At 35.8% G+C, this 21,729-nt stretch overlaps 1 protein-coding gene across 1 annotated transcript in view; it reads left to right on the plus strand.

Annotated features, from left to right (window-relative positions):
• LOC128656363 (probable cation-transporting ATPase 13A4) overlaps positions 1-21,729 on the plus strand; it is a 299,696-nt gene that overhangs the window by 132,201 nt on the left and 145,766 nt on the right. The window contains exons 10-11 of the mRNA XM_053710226.1: positions 2,729-2,917; positions 4,548-4,609. Of these exons, the coding sequence (XP_053566201.1) occupies positions 2,729-2,917; positions 4,548-4,609 (251 nt within the window). The remainder of the gene's footprint in view (positions 1-2,728; positions 2,918-4,547; positions 4,610-21,729) is intronic.

A 21,729-nucleotide genomic window follows, 5' to 3' on the forward strand; every position in this document is an offset into this window, starting at 1 on the left:
TTCACGTAGGACTAGATCAGACAAGTGATCCTGAGATTGACTTTAAAGGAGGGAGAGGAGAGCATTCTGGAGGCGGTGCCTGGAGGGGAGACGGCTAAGTCAAGTCTAGTTGGAGAAGTCAATCAGGAACATAGATTAAGGGAAAGGAGAGAGGGAAGGTAGATTGAATGAGGCTATACCAGACTGAAGTTTCTAAGCACAGAGACACAGAATCAGCAGGGGTGGAGGATAGGAGATGAATGAGTATAGTTAGTACACAGCTCACCCTATACTTCAGGGTCGAGAAAGGAATTGAAGGCAAGAGACAGGTGAGGGCGAGCCATAGAGGTTAAGGAGATTGGAGGGAAATAAAGGAAAAAAAAACCCAGTGTGGCCGAAGTGATGAGACCTATGGATATATTGCTTTTGATGAAAGTACATGTAACTGTTGTTTATCGATCTATGTTTACGGTTGAATTGTCACTGTAAGTTGCACTGGAATGAATAAATAAAGTATTTAAAAAAAAAAAAAAAGCCACCATGAAAAATACAGTTTGTGTCGTTTTCTATACATCATATGGTAAAATGCAACATGGAAGTGTTTATTTTTGAAAATATTTCAATCACTTCCTGGTTTTATATTTCCCAAAACATTAACATTTAGCATTTGTTACCCATGTTTTTAATAAAAATAGCAATTGAAATCTGGAATATAAAACATTTTGTCACCTTTAACCATTTTGGAATTAAATATATAACCATAAAAACAATATTACAGTTTGATTTCACAGAGGGTTGGCTTAATTTAGTTCATCATAAGATGTAATTATGTATGCTCCTACCAAGGTAAACATGGAAAACAAATGCAGCAAAATTAATCCTATATTAATAATTTCACAAAATCTCTTCTAATTTTTACACCATTTAAAAGGAGACTTGATTTTTTTATGAACTGAGAAATAAGGATATAACCTGATGTCAGCAAGATGGGGATAGTCATTAGTTCTAATACAATCACTCAACATTCAAAAACCACCTTTTTTACTGATGCGGCCCAGCTCTTTTATATGAAAGGGCTTATGATATCTGCGCATCGGATTTTCCGCTCGTATTACAAGTTGAAAGTAAATGTAAATGCTTGAGTGCAATCGCAATTTATGCTAGAATGATTACTACGTCCTCAGAGCTCTGGTTAAATGTTTTGCAAAACAAAAAAGTGTCGTAAAACACATCAAAAATATATTACAAAGTACACTTACACTCATAATAACACAATCTAATAACAATTATTAAAAAATATTGCACACACAAGTTATAAAGGTTCAAAGATATGAGGTCTAAGGTGTTAGAAAAAAAAAGCAGGAAAAGGACTTTAACATAAAGATACATACATATGCATGTATTTGTATGTACTGTATATATATATATATATATATATATATATAATGTGTATGTATATATATATGTATGTGTGTGTGTTTATATGTGTATACATATGTATTTATATGCGTACATGTTTATTTAAAGACGTATACACGCATATACAGTAAATACATACATATAAATATAGAGACATATATAGAAGTGCATTGGAGCCCTTCGCAGTTAAGTAGATGAAAGCATGCAAAGCATATATATGCAATATAAATATTTCATAAAGTGTTATACTGTGTTTTTGCTGTAAATACTGTAAATATTTCACATTCCAATGTTCTTCATGGGAATATCTTCTAAGTATTTGTAAATAGATATTCCTATATATATCTATACCTATATATAATCATGTGTGTGTATATATATATATATATATATATATATATATATATAGAGAGAGAGAGAGAGAGAGAGAGAGGTATAGATATATATTTGTGCAAAAAAACATCATATACTATATATAGAATTGTATTTATGAATAATTAGAACATATTCTTGTATGTGAAGAACATTGGAATGTAAAATATCCATATTTTCATGTCGGGTTTTTCCACTTTTTTTGCTTCATTTACTTTTTGCTCACATCGGGTTAGCGTGTGAGCGAAAACAGTTTACTTTTAAAGCGCAACCCAACACTCACAAAAAGTTTACTTCTAGCAAATTTAACAATCAAGCAGGAGCGTTAAATATGGGGAGCGGAACAGTCCCTTTAAAGGTCAGAGCACCCTAAAAAATAAAAACTAATAGACAGCTGACTTCATGAAAAGAATGAAAAACTTATTATTGAATAAGGAGAAAGCTCAACTCAAATGCTGACATTTATTCCTAATATAAAATTAATAGCTGCATTGGGAGATTCCTTTCTTAAAGGGCCACTAAACCCAAAATCTTTCTTTCATGATTCAGATAGAGAATAGAAATTTAAACAACATTACAATTTACTTCTATTATTTATTTTGCTTCATTTTTTAGATATCCTTAGTTGAAGAAAAAGCATTGCACATGGTGAGACAATCACACGAGGCTTCTATGTGCAGCAACCAATCAGCAGCTACTGAGCATATCTAGATATGCTTTTCAGCAAAGAATATCAAGAGAATAAAACAAATTAGATAATAGAAGTAAATTAGAAAGATGTTTAAAATTGCATTCTCTTTCTAAATCATAAAAGAAAACATGTGAGTCTCATGTGCCTTTAAATAGAGTCTTAATGAATGTAATAGCTATTAGTATAGCAAGCAGATAAAATATGAGGTTTTTTTTGTTTTGTTTTTTAAAGCTATTTCTCTCTCTTTTTTTCTTTTTTAAATTTCAGGCCAGCATTAGAGAAATTGTACTGTTCTCTTTTCTCATACTAACAATGGTTATGAACCCAGGTCTTCCAGGAACTTTAACACTGGGTCTTCTCTATGCCCAGACAAGACTAAAGAAACTTGGAATCTTCTGCATCAGTCCTCAGCGAATTATTATATCTGGACAGCTGAACTTAATATGTTTTGATAAAGTAAATACAGTTTTATACAAAGTTCACATTAACTGAATATGTTATAGTAATATTTATAACTAAAATAACGTTATACAATATAATCTGTACATTACCTATAGTGTGGTACAAATTCTATATATGTTTTACTATGGTCTCATTGTACTTAAACGTGAATGAAATACAAAGGGCTATATTACAAGTGGAGCGCTAATTTATTGTGCACCGTAAAAGGAAAAATTCGCCCATTTACAATCACATGATATATATCTAGCCATTATAAGTAGCTGGTTATTGCTACCGCAAGTTCGCAGTAGCAATTAGCGCACCAAAAATTTACCATGCATCAGATCTCTGGTTAATTTTCAAAATGTTCTCCAATTGCCCCCAAAATACAGTGTAGTGTAGTTATGAATAATAATAAAAAAAAATCAAGCATTTTTATTTTTAAAAAATAACTGCAAGGAGCAGTTATGAGGGGTTACAGTTAGTGGGTATGGGGTGCCCACAGCATGAGAACCAGGCTCCCATTGGAGCCTATGGAAGCGTGCACTAGTGAGCATAAAATTTCTGTGCAATGAGAAAGGGATATTTTGTACTTCACTTGTAATCTAGCCCAAAATGTTTCTTTCATTATTAAAGGGACACTGAACCCAATTTTTTTCTTTCGTGATTCAGATAGAGCATGGAATTTTAAGCAACTTTCTAATTTACTCCTATTATCAAATTTTCTTAATTCTCTTGATATTTCTATTTGAAATGCAAGAATGTAAGTTTAGATGCCGACCCATTTTTGGTGAACAACCTGGGTTGTTCTTGCTGATTGGTGGATAAAGTCATCCACCAATAAAAAAGTGATGTCCAGAGTTTTGAACAAAAAAAACCCTGCTTAGATGCATTCTTTTTCAAATAAAGATAGTAAGAGAACAAAGAAATATTGATAAACGTATTAAATTAGAAAGTTGCTTAAAATTGCATGTTCTATCTGAATCACAAAAGAAAAAATTTGGGTTCAGTGTCCCTTTAAGCAAATATAGTTTAAAACATCTTTTCAATTTAGGTGTATTATAACATTTGCTTTATTCACTTGGTATCCTTTGTTGAAGGTGTCAAAATTCAGTACTAGGAACTAGCTGAACACATTGATTGAACCAATAACAAAAGGCATAAATGTGCAGCCACCAATCAGCAGCTAGCTCCCATATGCATTTCTGTTCCTGAGCATACCTAGGTATGCTTTTCAACAAAAGATACAAAAGGAACAAAACAAATTAGAAAGTAGTTGTAAATTGGAAAGTTGTTTACAATTATATGTTCTGTCTGAATTATGAAAGTTACATTTAAACTTAACTGTCCCTTTAACATATTCACTTATGACTAATGAACCGACTGCTATTTGCTATCAATTGTATAAAGAGGACAGGCTTTGTAACTTTGCTAAGCCAAGCTTAAAAGCTATAAACAAATAAAGCAGTTGGCACAGGATGAGCCATTTCATGTAAATATTTTATTAAAGTAAGAAACAAACTCAAGTGTGGCTCTCCATTGCAGTATATTCTGAAATACAAAATATGATGTAAGTGTATAATAATTCAATGATTCAATGATTCTTACGAGTTTCTGACATTAACACTAATGTCTGTTTACCCAGACAGGAACTTTAACGAAAGATGACTTAGACTTCAGAGGTGTGGTTCCTTGTGTTGAAAACTGGTAAGTTTGGAAAGCTCAACAAGAAACTGTCAGTTCAAAACTACCATGTACTGAATACGCAAAGCATTTGTATTTGAAACTATTACTTATTTTTTACTATTACAAATCGGACATACCATGATGTAAAAGTGTTCTTTATTATATAAAGTTTTGTTTTATGGTGGTACTTAAACTTTGATTTTAAACTGGCAAAGTACTTTTTTAAAAATTATTTGTACATGTATATATTCATTGTTAACTTTTAGATTGACGATATAGAGTCTATAGTGTCATAATATGAATGTTTGTTTTACCCTTACACTTTGAATGGAAGTTGTAACATTTAACCTTAAAGTGACATAAAACAATTTGAGATTGCATTATAACATATTCAATTATAAATAGTAAATAAATTATATAATTGAAACTGTGAATATTGAGGGTTTTACAACTCTGAGAATTGGAAGTGCCGACTGAATACTTCAAAAACCTAGCCCTGCTACATGTGTATCCCTAATTGGCTTTAGCAGATATATTAGATACTGGAAACATTGCAAGTTCTTATAGTAAAATCACTTTGGCAAACTTTCTCCTAGATTAAGAGTTTTGCGTTAGGCTAAAAAACCAGCGTTGGCCGGTCCTAACGCTGCTTTTTTACGGCCGCTTGTATTACGAGTTTCCCTAACGCAACACAAATATTAATCTACGCTCAAATAATTAACGTCAACCCAGACCCAGTAGTTAACACTAGTGATGTCGCGAATAGTTCGCCGGCAAATAGTTCCCGGCGAACATAGCTTGTTCATGTTCGCCGCGGCGGGCGAACATATGCAATGTTCGATCTGCCCCCTATTCGTCATCATTGAGTAAACTTTGACCCTGTACCTCACAGTCAGCAGACACATTCCAGCCAATCAGCAGCAGACCCTCCCTCCCAGACCCTCCCACCTCCTGGACAGCATCCATTTTAGATTCATTCAGAAGCTGCATTCTTAGTGAGAGGAGGGACAGTGTAGCTGCTGCTGATTTAATAGGGAAATCAAAAGCTAGGCTAGTGTATTCAGTGTCCACTACAGTCCTGAAGGACTCATCTGATCTCTGCTGTAAGGACAGCACCCCAAAAAGCCCTTTTTAGGACTAGAACATCAGTCTGCTTTTTTTTTTTTTCCTGTGTAATCTAATTGCAGTTGCCGGCCTGCCAGCGTGTGTATCAGGCTCACAGCGTATACTTTGCCCACTTGCCCAGTGCCACCACTCATAGCTGATGTAACAGTAGTGTACATTTAAAAAAAACAACACTTTTTTGACTGTGAAATAATAGCAGACAGCTGCCAGTACCCAAGATGGCTGCCAATAAGGCAGATGGGAAGGGTTAGAGAGCTGTTTTGGGGGGGGGGGGGTCAGGGAGGTTGGGAGCTGAGGGGGGATGCTACATCACAGCATATGTAAATATGCTAAAAAAAAACCTTTTATTTTAGTACTGGCAGACTTTCTGCCAGTACTTAAGATGGCGGGGACAATTGTGGGGTGGGGGAGGGAAGGGAGCTGTTTGGGAGGGATCAGGGGGTCTGATGTGTCAGGTGGGAGGCTGATCTCTACACTAAAGCTAAAATTAACCCTGCAAGCTCCGTACAAACTACCTAATTAACCCCTTCACTGCTAGCCATAATACAAGTGTGATGCGCAGCAGCATTTAGCGGCCTTCTAATTACCAGAAAGCAACGCCAAAGTCATATATGTCTGCTATTTCTGAACAAAGGGGATCCCAGAGAAGCATTTACAACCATTTGTGCCATAATTGCACAAGCTGTTTTTAAATAATTTCAGTGAGAAACCTAAAATTGCGAAAAAATTTAAGTTTTTTTTTAAATTTGATCGCATTTGGCGGTGAAATGGTTGCATTAAAAATACCAAAATGGACCTAGATCAATGCTTTGGGTTGTCTACTACACTACACTTAAGCTAAAATTAACTCTACAAGCTCCCTACATGCTCCCTAATTAACCCCTTCACTGCTGGGAATAAAACATGTGTGGTGCGCAGTGGCATTTAGCAGCCTTCTAATTACCAAAAAACAACGCCAAAGCCATATAAGTCTGCTGTTTCTGAACAAAGGGGATCCCAGAGAAGCATTTACAACCATTTATGCCATAATTGCATACGTTGTTTGTAAATAATTTCTGTCAGAAACCTAAAGTTTGTGAAAAAGTGAACAATTTTTTTTTATTTGATCGCATTTGGCGGTGAAATGGTGGCATGAAATATACCAAAATGGGCCTAGATCAATACTTTGGGATGTCTTCTAAAAAAAAATATATACATGTCAAGGGATATTCAGGTATTCCTGACAGATATCAGGGTTCCAATGTAACTAGCCCTCATTTTGAAAAAAAGTGGTTTTGAAATAGCAAAGTGCTTCTTGTATTTATTTCCCTGTAACTTGCAAAAAAAGCAAAGAACATGTTAACATTGGGTATTTCTAAACTCAGGACAAAATTTAAAAACTATTTAGCATGATTGTTTTTTGGTGGTTGTAGATGTGTAACAGATTTTGGGGGTCAAAGTTAGAAAAAGTGTGTTTTTTTTTCATTTTTTCCTCATATTTTATAATATTTTTATTAATAAATTATAAGATAAGTCCATTTAGTGGCGAGAAAAACGGTATATAATATGTGTGGGTACAGTAAATGAGTAAGAGGAAAATTACAGCTAAACACAAACACCGCAGAAATGTAAAAATAGCCCTGGTCCTTAAGGGAAAGAAATTGAAAAATGGCCTTGGTCCTTAAGGGGTTAAAAAAAAAACTAGAAATTTGACTGTGAAATAATAGCAGTCAGTTTCCTTCATGCGTGTGCGTTTCAGGGCCTGCCAGGGCACAGTGTCACATCAGTGCAACTCATATCTGGTGTAACAGTAGTGTACATTAAAAAAAAAAAAAATTGACTGTAATAGATTGAATAGCAGTTAGTTGTCTGCAAGCGTGTGTGTAAGGCCTACAGTGTCTACTCTGCCAACTTCTGCCAGTGCACAGTGCCACTCATATCTGTTGTCACAGTAACTTGCACGCATCGTGGTGCTGTGATTCCCTTTGGCCCTAGAATAATGCCCATTGTTCAGAGGCCATGTACCTTGAACTCGAAAAGTTCTGAGCACATAGCTGACTGGCTAACACAGGACACCCAATCTTCTACAGCTTCCGCTCGGAAACCTTGACGCACCATCCTCCTCCAGCTTAGCTTCGGGCACCTCTCAAGTTACCACTCGCCCGCCTGCCGCCACCACCAACACTAGCACCACAGCCGCTTCACTTGATCTGTCAGAGGAGTTATTTACACATCAGTTGGAAGAAATGAGTGATGCGCAACCATTATTGCCAGAGGATGTAAATAACAGGGATATGTCTCAGTCAGGCAGCATTACACACATGGACGTACGGTGTGATGATGATGATGTTGTACCCGCTGCGGGAGTTTGGTCTGTCACTGTGAAGCGGGCATAACCCTTACACTACCTGATCGATACAACATCATACCTGATGTTTTAAAGCACGTTATTCCAAATAATTTAGGAATGTTAGGTGATTTATGCCCTTTATGGATTAAAACCAGACTCTGCATCAACTATGTAATTTTCCATGGGAGTTTTGCCATGGATCCCCCTCCGGCACGCCACAGTCCAGGTGTTAGTCCCTTTGAAACAACTTTTCCATCACTATTGTGGCCAGAAAGAGTCCCTGTGGGTTTTAAAATTTGCCTGCCTATTGAAGTCTATGGCGGCTCACCCATTCACGAACATTTGTGGAAGTTCGCGTTCGCCGTTCGCGAACCCAAATTTTTATGTTCGCGACATCAATAGTTAACATATACCAATAAAAAAACATCCACAAATCACAAAAAACATTACACAAACTACACTTACACTCAAACAAACACTACACTATATTTATTTTTATGCTTTTATATTTTCAGGTCAAAATAGAACGGATCAAAGTTACGAGATCTCGGGTGTTTGAAAAAAAAGCCAGAGAAATCCATTTTCCATTGACTTACATAGACAGACGGGAACAGACACTCATATAGCTACATCTAACTACAAATATTATCACATACATACACTAATCGATACATACAAACAATATACAGTACATTACATACACAAATCAGATTTTGATTAGGACATTAACACGATTTAGCTACTTTTTCACACAAGAACATGACGTCACTCACTTTACGCTCAAAACAAGTCTTGGATTTTATTTATACACACATTTTTCTCCTCCATTGACTTCTATGGGGAAGACGTGCTCGTGCACGCAACAGGCAGATTTACCTAACGCACGGAAAAAGCTTAGACAAGAAAACTCATAATACCAGCGTTAGAATTGTGAAACTAACTCATTCTTTCTTGCGTTATTTCCGCTATGACAAATAGATCAAGAAATTACTATTTCCCTATGGAGTTATGGCTTTTACTTGTGTGAAATTCACTACAACATCAAATTGTTATAGAAATTTGCATTATATCAACTACAAATCTACATCAATAATAACAAATATTTTGAACAATTACATCAGATTTAAACGGACAGAAAAATAATTTTCACATTTCATTATTCACAAACAGTAGACAATTGGAAACACCTCTCATTTACCTCTATTATAGCATTTCATTTATTCAACTCATATGCTTGCATGAACAGCATATCTACATAGGCTCAACATATGATCATTAATGGATGCACATACATGACTTTTGGCATTCACTCATACATGTGCATTGATATTATGGGGGATAAACACATTAGATTCTCTCTATGAATCATGAAACATAAAATAGGGATTTTACTGTCCCTTTAACATCACAATTCACTCAGAATATACCATTAGGAATTACGTACAATAAGAACATCATTAGAACAGATTACAGCTGTCACTTTTTGGGAAGGTACAACAATGCTACACTGCTTTATATAAGTCAGCATATGTGGGAGAGAATCACCATACATACGTATATATGTACATAACACACATCACGCAACCACAAAGCACACATTTATATTTTTAATCAGCACACAATAACAATGTAGTAAAATACAACAACACAATGAGGATTTCAAAAATAGACATGCAGGTTGATAATATGATGACGTCATTAGAAGCTTCAACCATACAGATTACAGCTTTAGGACTGCACCGCCCCTTTCAGAAGTTTAGCACTCAATACTACATATACGTAAACGACTATTATTGCGATTTTAATGGGACGCGTACAATATTGACATCTCGCCAATCATTTATATATACAATATTACAGATGTCAGCCGGAAGATCTTCATTATTATTGCGATTTTATTGGGATGCGTATAATATTGACATCTCACCAATCACTTACATATATAATACTAGAGATGTCAACTGTTACTTTATCGTTTACAAACAATATTGCAGCAACATTGATCGATCAGATTCTATGCACACATTATACACAACTATGCACTTTTATTCATGTTAGCGTGGATGTGTGCTTTTTACTATAAGATCGCGTTTAATAAGTATTTATTACGCATATGAACAAACATTACGAATGTGCACTGTATATGTTCGATTTTACACTTTCACATTACGATTCATTGAGGGGAAACAAAATTTCAGCAAACACATAAAAAAACGCCCACTTTGAAAGCATTCACGCTGCTCACATACAAACAAGTGTATACAATCAGCAATCATTACAAACTCACTACCATTGGACTAATTGCACTATAAATCCCCCAAACAACATGGCCAAAGCGTCCCTTGTGATCGACATTGTATCAAATCGCTTCTGTGTGTTTGCATACCTTGTTACTCCTTGTGCGTATGCTCTGCTGTTTGGCTTTGTGCTGCTTAGCTTGGCAAATATGGATGATGCTCAGTTAGATGCTGCTGCTGCACAAGTAGTGTTCAATAGAATCAGACGGGCTCGGCGGCTCCGAGAGAGACAAAGGGCTCGTTGGGTTCGAGGTCCTCGTGTTCATAGGGTGAGGATCACCTTGGACAACATGAGTGACTTCGAGGTTTTTGATAAGTATAGGCTCAATCGCGAACAGCTCATTGGCCTTTACAATGTTCTTAAACCTCATCTGGAGCCACGTATACATATGCGGAGTACTGTCCCTGGCATCATCAAGATGCATACACGTCCTGGCCTCCGGGAGTTTCCAATCTGGAGAGGGGTACATGCATGGCCTGGCTCAGAGTACCTTCTCAGTGGTTTTTGAGAACTTTCTGGGCGCCATGGTATGAGTCAGTAAGCATTATATAGGATTCCCTCAAAGTTATGGTGATTGGAGGCGCCTGAAGAGGGATTTTTTTGCAATAGCTAGAATGCCCAATGTCTTGGGAGCAATAGATTGCACCCACATTGCGCTGCATGCTCCAGAACATGACTTGCCCTTCCGAAATTGCAAACATTTCCATAGTCTCAAAGTGCAGTTTGTTTGTGATGCACGGATGCGGATTATGCACGTGTGTGCGAATTTCGGCGGGGCTTGTCATGATGCCCGCATCCTCAGGCAGTCGTCCTTGTGGCAGCAGTTTGAGGGCAGACAGTTTCCTCCTGGGTGGCTCGTTGGTGAGTACTTGTGCACAACATGGTTAATTAGTTAGACAATTGCCACTGTAGTCTTAAAAAACAGTTGTGTTTGTGTAATGTGCAAAATGTGCAGCTATAGCATGCGCTTTAACCATTTAATTGTCTTTCCGCAAATGTCTATTTTTAGCTCCAAACAGATATGTAGCATGTCTTAGCTTAAATGGGCAGCTCTAGGATGCAATGTAACCATTTCTTTCTCTTTTAGCAAATGTTTGGTTTATGCGAAATACGCATAGGTAGCATGTCTTAGCTTAAATGGGCAGATAGAGAATGCAATTTAACTATTTCTTTCTCTTTTAGAAAATGTTTGGTTTATGCGAAATACACATTGGTAGCATGTCTTAGCTTAAATGACCAGCTCTAGGATGCCATTTAACCATTTTGTTTTTATTTTAGCAAATGTCTGCTTTATGCGAAATATGCATAGGTAGCATGTCTTAGCTTAAATGGGAAGATAGAGAATGCAATTTAACCATGTCATTGTCTCTTTCCGCAAATATCTAGTTTTAGCTACAAACAGATATGTAGCATGTCTTAGCTTAAATGGTCAGATAGAGAATGCAATTTAACCATTTCTTTCTCTTTTAGCAAATGTTTGGTTTATGCTAAATACGCATAGGTAGCATGTCTTAGCTTAAATGACCAGCTCTAGGATGCCATTTAACCATTTTGTTTTTATTTTAGCAAATGTCTGCTTTATGCGAAATACGGATAGGTAGCATGTCTTAGCTTAAATGGGCAGATAGAGAATGCAATTTAACCATGTCATTGTTTCTTTCTGCAAAAGTCTAGTTTTAGCTCCAAACAGATATGTAGCATGTCTTAGCTTAAATGGGCAGTTCTAGGATGCAATGTAACCATTTCTTTCTCTTTTAGAAAATTTTTGGTTTATGCGAAATACGCATAGGTAGCATGTCTTAGCTTAAATGGGCAGATAGAGAATGCAATTTAACCATTTCTTTCTCTTTTAGCAAATGTTTGGTTTATGCGAAATACGCATTGGTAGCATGTCTTAGCTTAAATGACCAGCTCTAGGATGCCATTTAAACATTTTGTTTTTATTTTAGCAAATGTCTGCTTTATGCGAAATATGCATAGGTAGCATGTCTTAGCTTAAAGGGACATTATACACTCATTTTTTCTTTGCATAAATGTTTTGTAGATAATCTATTTATATAGCCCATAAAGTTTTTTTTTTTAAATTAATGTATAGTTTTGCTTATTTTTAAATAACATTGCTCTGATTTTCAGACTCCTAACCAAGCCCCAAAGTTTTATGTGAATACGCTCGACTACCTACTCCAGCTTGCTCCTGTTTGTGTAAAGGGTCTTTTCATATGCAAAAGAAGGGGGAGGGGGGGGAGTGTCTTATTTGTCACTTGCAGTGGGCTTTCCAGCTACCTTTTCAACAGAGCCAAACTGACAGCTTCTAAGTAAGTTTTTAAACAGTTTTATACTGGATTTTTATATCAGTATCTGTGCATCTTATTCTTTATAGTAGTGTCTATTACATGCAGTTATATGAAAATGAGTGTATACTGTCCTTTTAAATGGCCAGCTAGAGAATGCAATTTAACCATGTCATTGTCTCTTTCCGCAAATGTCTAGTTTTTGCTCCAAACAGATATGTAGCATGTCATAGCTTAAATGGGCAGCTCTAGGATGCAATTTAACCATTTCTCTCTCTTTAAGCAAATGTTTGGTTTATGAGAAATACGCATAGGTAGCATGTCTTAGCTTAAATGGTCAGATAGAGAATGCAATTTAACCATGTCATTGTCTCTTTCCGCAAATGTCTATTTTTAGCTCCAAACAGATATGTAGCATGTCTTAGCTTAAATGACCAGCTCTAGGATACAATTTAACCATTTTGTTTTTATTTTAGCAAATGTCTGCTTTATGCGAAATACGCATAGGTAGCATGTCTTAGCTTAAATGGGCAGATAAATAATGCGATTTAAACATATAATTGTTTTTTGAAGAAAATGTTTATTTTAGGGGATTTTCGTGTACACAAATGAATTGTAATATTATAATTTGAAATAAATTTATAATATTTGTCATTTTGTTATGTTCATTATTTATAGGTGATTCTGGTTACATGAGCCGTCCTTGGCTCATTACGCCGTTGCGTAACCCCACCGATGAGGCTCAGGAGCGCTACAATCGGGCGCATAAGCAGACTAGGGCTGTAGTGGAGAGGATGTTTGGGCTCCTCAAAATGAGACTAAGATGTCTGGACAGGTCGGGAGAAGCCCTCCAATACTGCCCTAGTAAGGTGGCTAAGATCGTTATAGCCTGCAGCGTCCTGCATAACATTGCACAGCGGGCTGGGATGCTGCAGGCCGTCCAGGCGCCCCAACGCCTCCTCCAAGATGAGGAGGATGACCCTGTTCTAGAGGGGCCATTCTGGGATGAGGGGCTCAATGTCAGAGCAAACATCATCAACCGCCACTTCAGACGGTAAATAATAGAAGTTAGATAGGAGTATTGCCAATATATGTGAATTCTAGGGAAATGAGAAGTAGAGAATTGTGCAAACATGTTAGGATTGTTCATCAAATGATTATAACAATTTATTTTGATTATTATAGGTGATGCTCCTGGCATTGGGTCCTGTAACGACTTCACCACCTGGTTTTTAAAGACAACATCAGCTGGTAAGTATAAATAATGTATGGACTGTGGCTGGCGGGAATTTGGCACAATCAGCCATCATATGGCATACATTTTACAAAGTAGAATTTAGTTTACACATTACTAGAAATTTGGATACTCAGAAAGGGATCCTCTAGCAAGACTATATGATTCAAAGTCAGATTCAAAGTCACACATCAGAGGTTAGGTCTGCACAATGTATGACTCATCTTCACACCTTATGAGGTGACTTTATGCGACCTCCTCAATCTCTGGGTCCCCCGCAGATTTAGATCCTCTCGCTCCTTTGCCTCTTCTTCCCTCCCAGCTGCTGGATATGAAAGCCCTGACCTTGGGGCCAGTGCAGCTGCTTCTCCGTCCGGTGGCCTGGGAGAGGAGGACAGAGAATCTGAACAAGGTAAATATCCAACTTCATATAATATATTAATATTTGAGTAGATTTTTAAGAAATGTGTATATAGTCATATATTCAACCTATATATATCTCACAATATACGCTACATATGATGTTTAGATATCTGAATTTAGATTAGTCACACATGAAATAGGAGTGATGTTTCTTGCGCTCTCCAGAATATGCATCACAGAGCAAAAAGGGAATTGAGCATCTGTGAAATCCCTATCATCCGCCATTTCATACATTGACTATCGAATCATAACCCAGTTATAAATATTATTTGTTATTGTTCAATATTAACAAATATACGATTTGAATCTCGTAATACACCCAATTGAAAATATATTTGAAGTCTTTATAAATGATACTCATCACACTACTATATCCAAATCAATTCTGAATCATGGATGCGCAATTCCACTTGGAATCATTGCGCAATGATCACAAAAGATAGAATTGCGCACATACATGAACATGTGTTTGCTGTAACTGGCATCGCTTTAGACATGTTGGTCAAATCACGGATGCTTAATTCCGCTTGGAATCATTGCGCAATGATCATGAAAGATAGAATTGCGCACACACCTGAACATGTGTTTGCTGTAACTGGCATCGCTTTAGACATGTTGGTCAAATCACGGATGCGTAATTCCGCGTGGAATCATTGCGCAATGATCATGAAAGATAGAATTGCGCACACACGTGAACATGTGTTTGCTGTAACTGGCATTGCTTTAGACATGTTGGTCAAATCACAGATGCGTAATTCCACTTGGAAACATTGCGCAATGATCACGAAAGATAGAATTGCGCACACACGTGAACATGTGTTTGCTGTAACTGGCATCGCTTTAGACATGTTGGTCAAATGTATACGTTAATTAGTATATATGGGAAGAATACAGTATCCTTATTTACAATCTTCTACATTATAAAAGCTATACTAGCAAGATCAAAATAAACAATGAACTATCTATATCAATTGATGAGAATGAAAGAAAACAACAAATGAATTAAAGCTACAGTCAACAACATAAAAGAATGAAAATAAGAATACAGGATCGATTTTTTTAGACATTAATTGAGGAACCAATGAACTCATGTGAATACAAATAGATTAGTACTTTGTCAATTAAAATTTAAAAAAAGATTGTTTATCTCCATGGCCTGATTTGTATTAATGATATCCAATCCTCATTGAATATTTTACAGATCTGGATGTTGGTGCTGGAACCTCAAGCCAGGGTTCGTCACAGCATGGTATTATGTCTCATTTTTATTTACCTTTGTCTTAGAAACATGGACATAACATTACATAATGCATTCACATTGATCGATATTTATATGGATACTCTAATTTTCTTTTCTTGTTAGTTTAAATTAAGAATCACCAATCAAAGTTGGGATTACATTGTAATACAAATCTAAAATTAGGAGTATTTAAGATATACCTTCTATTCTTGATATCTTCATTTTAATGTAAGATTAGTTTCATGGCCATTTTATATTCTGGCCCTGTGTAGTGCTTGACATTTTTTGGATACATTTAGACAACAATAACACATTTTTGCATATGTGCCGATTCTAAAAATATACATTTCATACGTTTTTTTGTTCTTATCATTAAAGGGACATGAAAACAAACATTTCACTTTTCGGATTTAGACACATGTAATTTCAGAATATTTTACACTTTTATTCGATTATCTAAATTGCTTCAGTCTATTGTTATCCTTATTATAAAATCATATCTAGGTAGGCTCAGGATCAGCAATGCATTACTGGTAGTAACCGGCTGATTGTTTGATGAAGAAAATTGCCTATTTTCATTGGTTCAACTCATGTGTTCAGATAACAGTAGTACATAGTTGCTCCTTTTAAAAAAAGATTATAACACAATGAAGCAAAATAGACAAAAATAAGTCTATTTGAAAGCTTTTTTAAATCACAGACTGGATTTGAAAAATAAAAATTAATACAATTACACATTTTGAGCTTCATGTCCCTTTAAGAGAGAAGAATAATTAAAGAATCTTGATGATATCCTTAAATTACATATTTGATTGTAATTGCATGCTCCATCCCATTCATTACATCAACATATGGACTCGACAATTCATTAACAGCGACATTGTCAAATCAAGATATTTTAATATTAAAGGGACACTGACCACAAATTATTTCTGTTGTCATTCAGATAGAGCATGCAATATTAATAAACTTTCTAATTTACTCCCATAATCATATTTTCGTTATTCTCTTGGTATATTTATTTGAAAAGCAAGAATGTAAGTTTAGATGCAGGTCCATTTTTTGGGAAGAACCTGGGGTGTTATTGCTGATTGGTGAATACATTCAACGACCAATATTTTATTAACCAAAATATTGCTTAGCTGCCTTTTAAAAAAAAAAAAAAGCAAGAGAACACAGACAAATTTATAATAGGAGTAAATGTAAAATTTGCTTAAAATTGCATGTTTAATTTGAATCAATGAATTAAAACATTTTGGTCAGTGTCCCTTTAATAATCAATATATTCATTCATCCTTACATTGTTTTGATGAAACAATATTGGTATCTAAATCACATATTCACTCTTGGACTTACTTTATAGATATAAGCATACTCTAACAGAACCATGATTACATATATTTATTAATAACTTCTGTTTTGCATTGTGATCAATATGTGTTGTGTCCTAAAAAAGATTACTGTACATTGCACAAAGGGATCTATGTGCCACATGGCTTTGGTTCGATTTGTCACCAGTTGTTATTCAAAATGTTGTTTGTGTGTATTTTTTAAAAAACATTGATCAATGGGTATATTTAGATATGCAATAGAATCAAATGAGATGAATTGTCTGTCTAATATAGTAAAAAATTAAACATATGTTAAAGACATCATTTTCTTTAGAATCACCTTGATTAACTAATGCATTTATTGTTCATATTAGTGCTCTATTCTTCACATTTCGAAGTATATTATTTTTAAAATTCTATACTGATGGGATTTAGTGATGTCCAAACTGTGTTCACTAATACATTTTAATATCATCAATAGAACTAGTTATTGTGACGAGCCCAGAGGGATCCAGCGCCAATGATGACCTGCCTTTGCAGGCTTCGGGTAAGTCCATTGACTCATTCATATGTCATTGAAGGTATATTTTTAATAAATATTATGATCATGATTCTGATGAAGCATTACATTTGAATAAAACATATAATTTAATCCTCTGATTATATATCTATTATAAAGTTTAGAAAGATTAAGATCACAAATCTTCTTAGTCTACACCTTTGTGCTTCAGAACATGGATAGCATATGTTTGTTTTTAGTATAAATTTAGACAACAATCTTCAACTGATACACACATGAGAACTCTTAAATGTTCCATGTACTCAGCTTTTGAGAAATTTGTAAAAATACAGACACTAAAATGTAATTATTACTCATCGAGAATAACAAATCTAATGTCATTTGTATGCTCCATCAAAATGATGTAATTCCTAATTTTGGCTCAGTATATCTTTAATGCAACATTGATGTGTGTCCTTGAGCAACAGTAACATATGTTATAATATCTGATTTTAACGTGTACACAACATGTTATATTTTACAGAGATTGATGTAACGTGAGACGGAGGAGGGAGTGTCTCCCTTAGGAGTCTGATGGTATGTCAAATATGTATAACATGTATCGAACATGTATTATTGTTTTAAAACATTCTCTGGAAGAAAACCAAAGTCTAGAGCTTTGGCACTTTATAAATTATTATTCCATTTTTTTTAGAATACACTACTGCCCCCCTTTCTATATCATGCAGCATGAACATATGTTTGTATTTTTCTTTCATTTATGTATGGTTTGTCATTAATGACATCATGATGTCACATGCATATTCCATGCAAAACCACAATAATCATCTTCTGATTGTACAGACAGTCATTGCTATTCATCTGAGTGCCTATATGCATACCATATCCTTATGTCATCATTGTTTCTAAATTCCAAACCACTTCTAAGTATACATAAAACATAATCATGTTGAAATGCCTTGATTTGATTTCATGATGTATGAGATGTTAATATATTTTTATTATATATTTCAGATGGAGCTTCCACTTCTGGGCATCAGTTTCCCGACACTCCCCAGGCCCCTCCCAGGTAGAAGCCCCTCCCCAGGTAGAAGCCTCTCCCGGACCTTCCTATTCCTCCTGCCCTGTCCCTCCCAAAAAATGCCCCTTTGCCCACCCTTCACTGCTCTCCATGTATTTTGGCCCATACAGTTCCCCCACCTGCCCAGCCCCCAACTCACCAGGCCCCTGACTCCCCAGCTGTACAGGCTTCCCCAGTGCGGCAGCCCATCCCTCCCCCCTTCCATCCCCAGCCCAATCCCATCCTTCCCACCTTCAATCCCCCCAGTCCCCACCTTCATTGTCCTGGGTGTCGGATTGTCCTTCCCAGGCACAGCTGTAAGTATCATTCTAAATCCACATTAAAACTTATTTGATCTCATATCACTCCATATACCAATCACCACTACTTGGATAGAACAATAGAAAAATAACTTTTTCTTACCTTATCTCTTCTATAACCCACTGGGAGTGTAATTTATTCTGCTTGCTGTGTTTACACAGCTTGGCCTCAAGGCCAAACGGTTTAAGGATAGGTGTGGATACCACAGGCTAAATAAACTATTTCAATTGCCAATGTAAGGACAATGGAAATACTTTTAAACAATTTAATACACTCAAGCTGGTAAAGTGGATCATTGTGAACCAATTAAAGGGGAGAACATGTTTGAGTAAGCTGTCCCTTTAATGGTTTATGTCTGAAGAACATATTTAATGTGTAAATCTTTGAGATTGAATATTTAATTTTAATAATGATTTGTCTTTATTATTACAATGTATCTTTGCTCTCTTTTTATTATGTTCTGTAATTATCATTAATATTTTTTAATTGCTTTATTTTAGGTTGTGACTCAGCATGGCTGATGCTAGAGGCTCTAGCACGTATAGAGCAGGCCGTGCTGAGGAACAGTCTGTTCCTGGGAAGGATGCATGACACCATGCATACCCAGCTACAGGTTCAGCGTTTGACTCTACGACGTATGATGCGTTTAGAGTCAATGCTTGAATCTGGGGCTGGAAATGCACAGGACGATGAGGGTGATGCTGATGACTCATAAGTGGAGGATCCGGAGATGCTCCAAGGGCGCAGATACAAATCTTCCATCCACATGTTACTGTGTTTTTTGTTATGGTTGCCATTTGGCTGTTATTTTTTTGTTGTGCCTGTTGCACTCTTTTACCTTGTCAAATGGCTCCAATGGGGCTGTGTTGGCCTTTGTTGCCCCTTGTCAACTCCCTCCAAGGAATGTGATGCACTCTTTTACCTTGTCAAATGGCTCCAATGGGGCTGTGTTGGCCCTTGTCAACTCCCTCCAAGGACTGTGATGCACTCTTTTACCTTGTCAAATGGCTCCAATGGGGCCTTTGTTGGCCCTTGTCAACTCCCTCCAAGGACTGTGATGCACTCTTTTACCTTGTCAAATTGCTCCAATGGGGTCTTTTTTGGCCCTTGTCAACTCCCTCCAAGGACTGTGATGCACTATTTTACCTTGTCAAATGGCTCCAATGGGGCTGTGTTGGCCCTTGTCAACTCCCTCCAAGGACTGTGATGCACTCTTTTACCTTTTTCAAATGGCTCCAATGGGGCCTTTGTTGACCCTTGTCAACTCCCTCCAAGGACTGTGATGCACTCTTTTACCTTGTCAAATGGCTCCAATGGGGCTGTGTTGGCCCTTGTCAACTCATTCCAAGGACTGTGATGCACTCTTTTACCTTGTCAAATGGCTCCAATGTAGCGTTCACTTATTTCTTTATGTTTTCTGACATAATAATAAAATACGTCATTCCAATATTATTTGTCCTATTTATTCATGTCATTGATTGAAATCTATAGTTTATGTGGTTAATCCTTAAAGGGACATGAAAACAAATAATGGTCTTTCATGATTCATAAATATAATACAATTGTCAATAAATGTAAAATTTACATCTACAATTTTATTTTATTCATTTTCTTGATATACTTTTCATAAAGGTTTATCTTTGCAAGATTATGATTAGCATAGGACTTAAGTTCTCTATATATATTGCTGTTTGTATATATATATTTTTCTTTTTTTTGCACATCCATATGTTCATTTATAAACTATTCGTGAATTGATGCAAATGATCCAAGGATTGATACAATGAGATAATCTATGTAAATTTGAAATTTGATGTAAATAGTATCCTCTCTGTGAATTCTGAAAATTAATTGTTTGTATTTCATGTCCCATTAAGTGATGCTGACCACAATTCTTAAAGAATGGATATGCGTTTCTAGACTATTATTTGAATGTTAACAGCACATGTATTCCAATTTCACTTATATCTTATTGTAGTAGTGTAACAAAATCAATCACTGTGTGTAATGCACATATTTTAGATGATTAATATCTTTCTCTTATTATTTTTCAATTTAATTATCCGACGATTTATTGCTATAGGTAGGCTGACCATATTTAAACTTGAATAAGTGAAACGTTTGCTCAATACATGTTTCATTATTGTTATTCCAAATAAATCTTAACATATCTGAAAACATCACTGACATATGTATTTCTCATGTGTACCTTTTAAATGGTAAAGATGGACACCATAGCTATAGGTAACATATAATATATAACCAATCCCTATTTTCATAATGTATATCCTAGCATTATTTCTCATTTAAAGGGACATGAAACACAATAATCCAAAGATTAAAATTAAATGTGAAAATGTATTTCAAATTGCAATGTTTTACATAATCGTGTAACATAAAATGTTGTTTTCAGGTCTATTTAAACCCTGCTGCTTGCTAAATAGTAAATAATCCTCTGCTTCTAATGAAATATATACTTATTTTCAAAAATGGATTCTATTTCATATATCACAGTATTATGTTATCTAGCGTGACATTCATAGCTACCAATATAGCACATACTAGTTTAGAAAATATAAATATGTTTCTTATTGACATGCCAAGCTGTCAAATGAGTCCTTATATTGGCTGACGTTTTTACGCGATCAAGGATGCGCCATGTTGCTTAAGACGTCACCTGCCAAGCTGTCAAATGAGTCCTTGTATTGGCTGACGTTTTTACGCAATCAAGGATGAGTCTTTGATTGGATGCCGTTTTTACGCAATCAACGATGCGCCATGCTAATTAAGACGTCACATGCCAAGGTGTCAAATGAGTCCTTGTATTGGCTGACGTTTTTACGTGATCAAGGATGCGCCATGTTGCTTAAGACGTCACCTGCCAAGCTGTCAAATGAGTCCTTGTATTGGCTGAAGTTTTTACGCAATCAAGGATGCGTCTTTGATTGGATGCCATTTTTACACGATCA

This window comes from Bombina bombina, chromosome 4, assembly GCF_027579735.1.
Source record: "Bombina bombina isolate aBomBom1 chromosome 4, aBomBom1.pri, whole genome shotgun sequence".
NCBI lineage: Eukaryota > Metazoa > Chordata > Amphibia > Anura > Bombinatoridae > Bombina > Bombina bombina.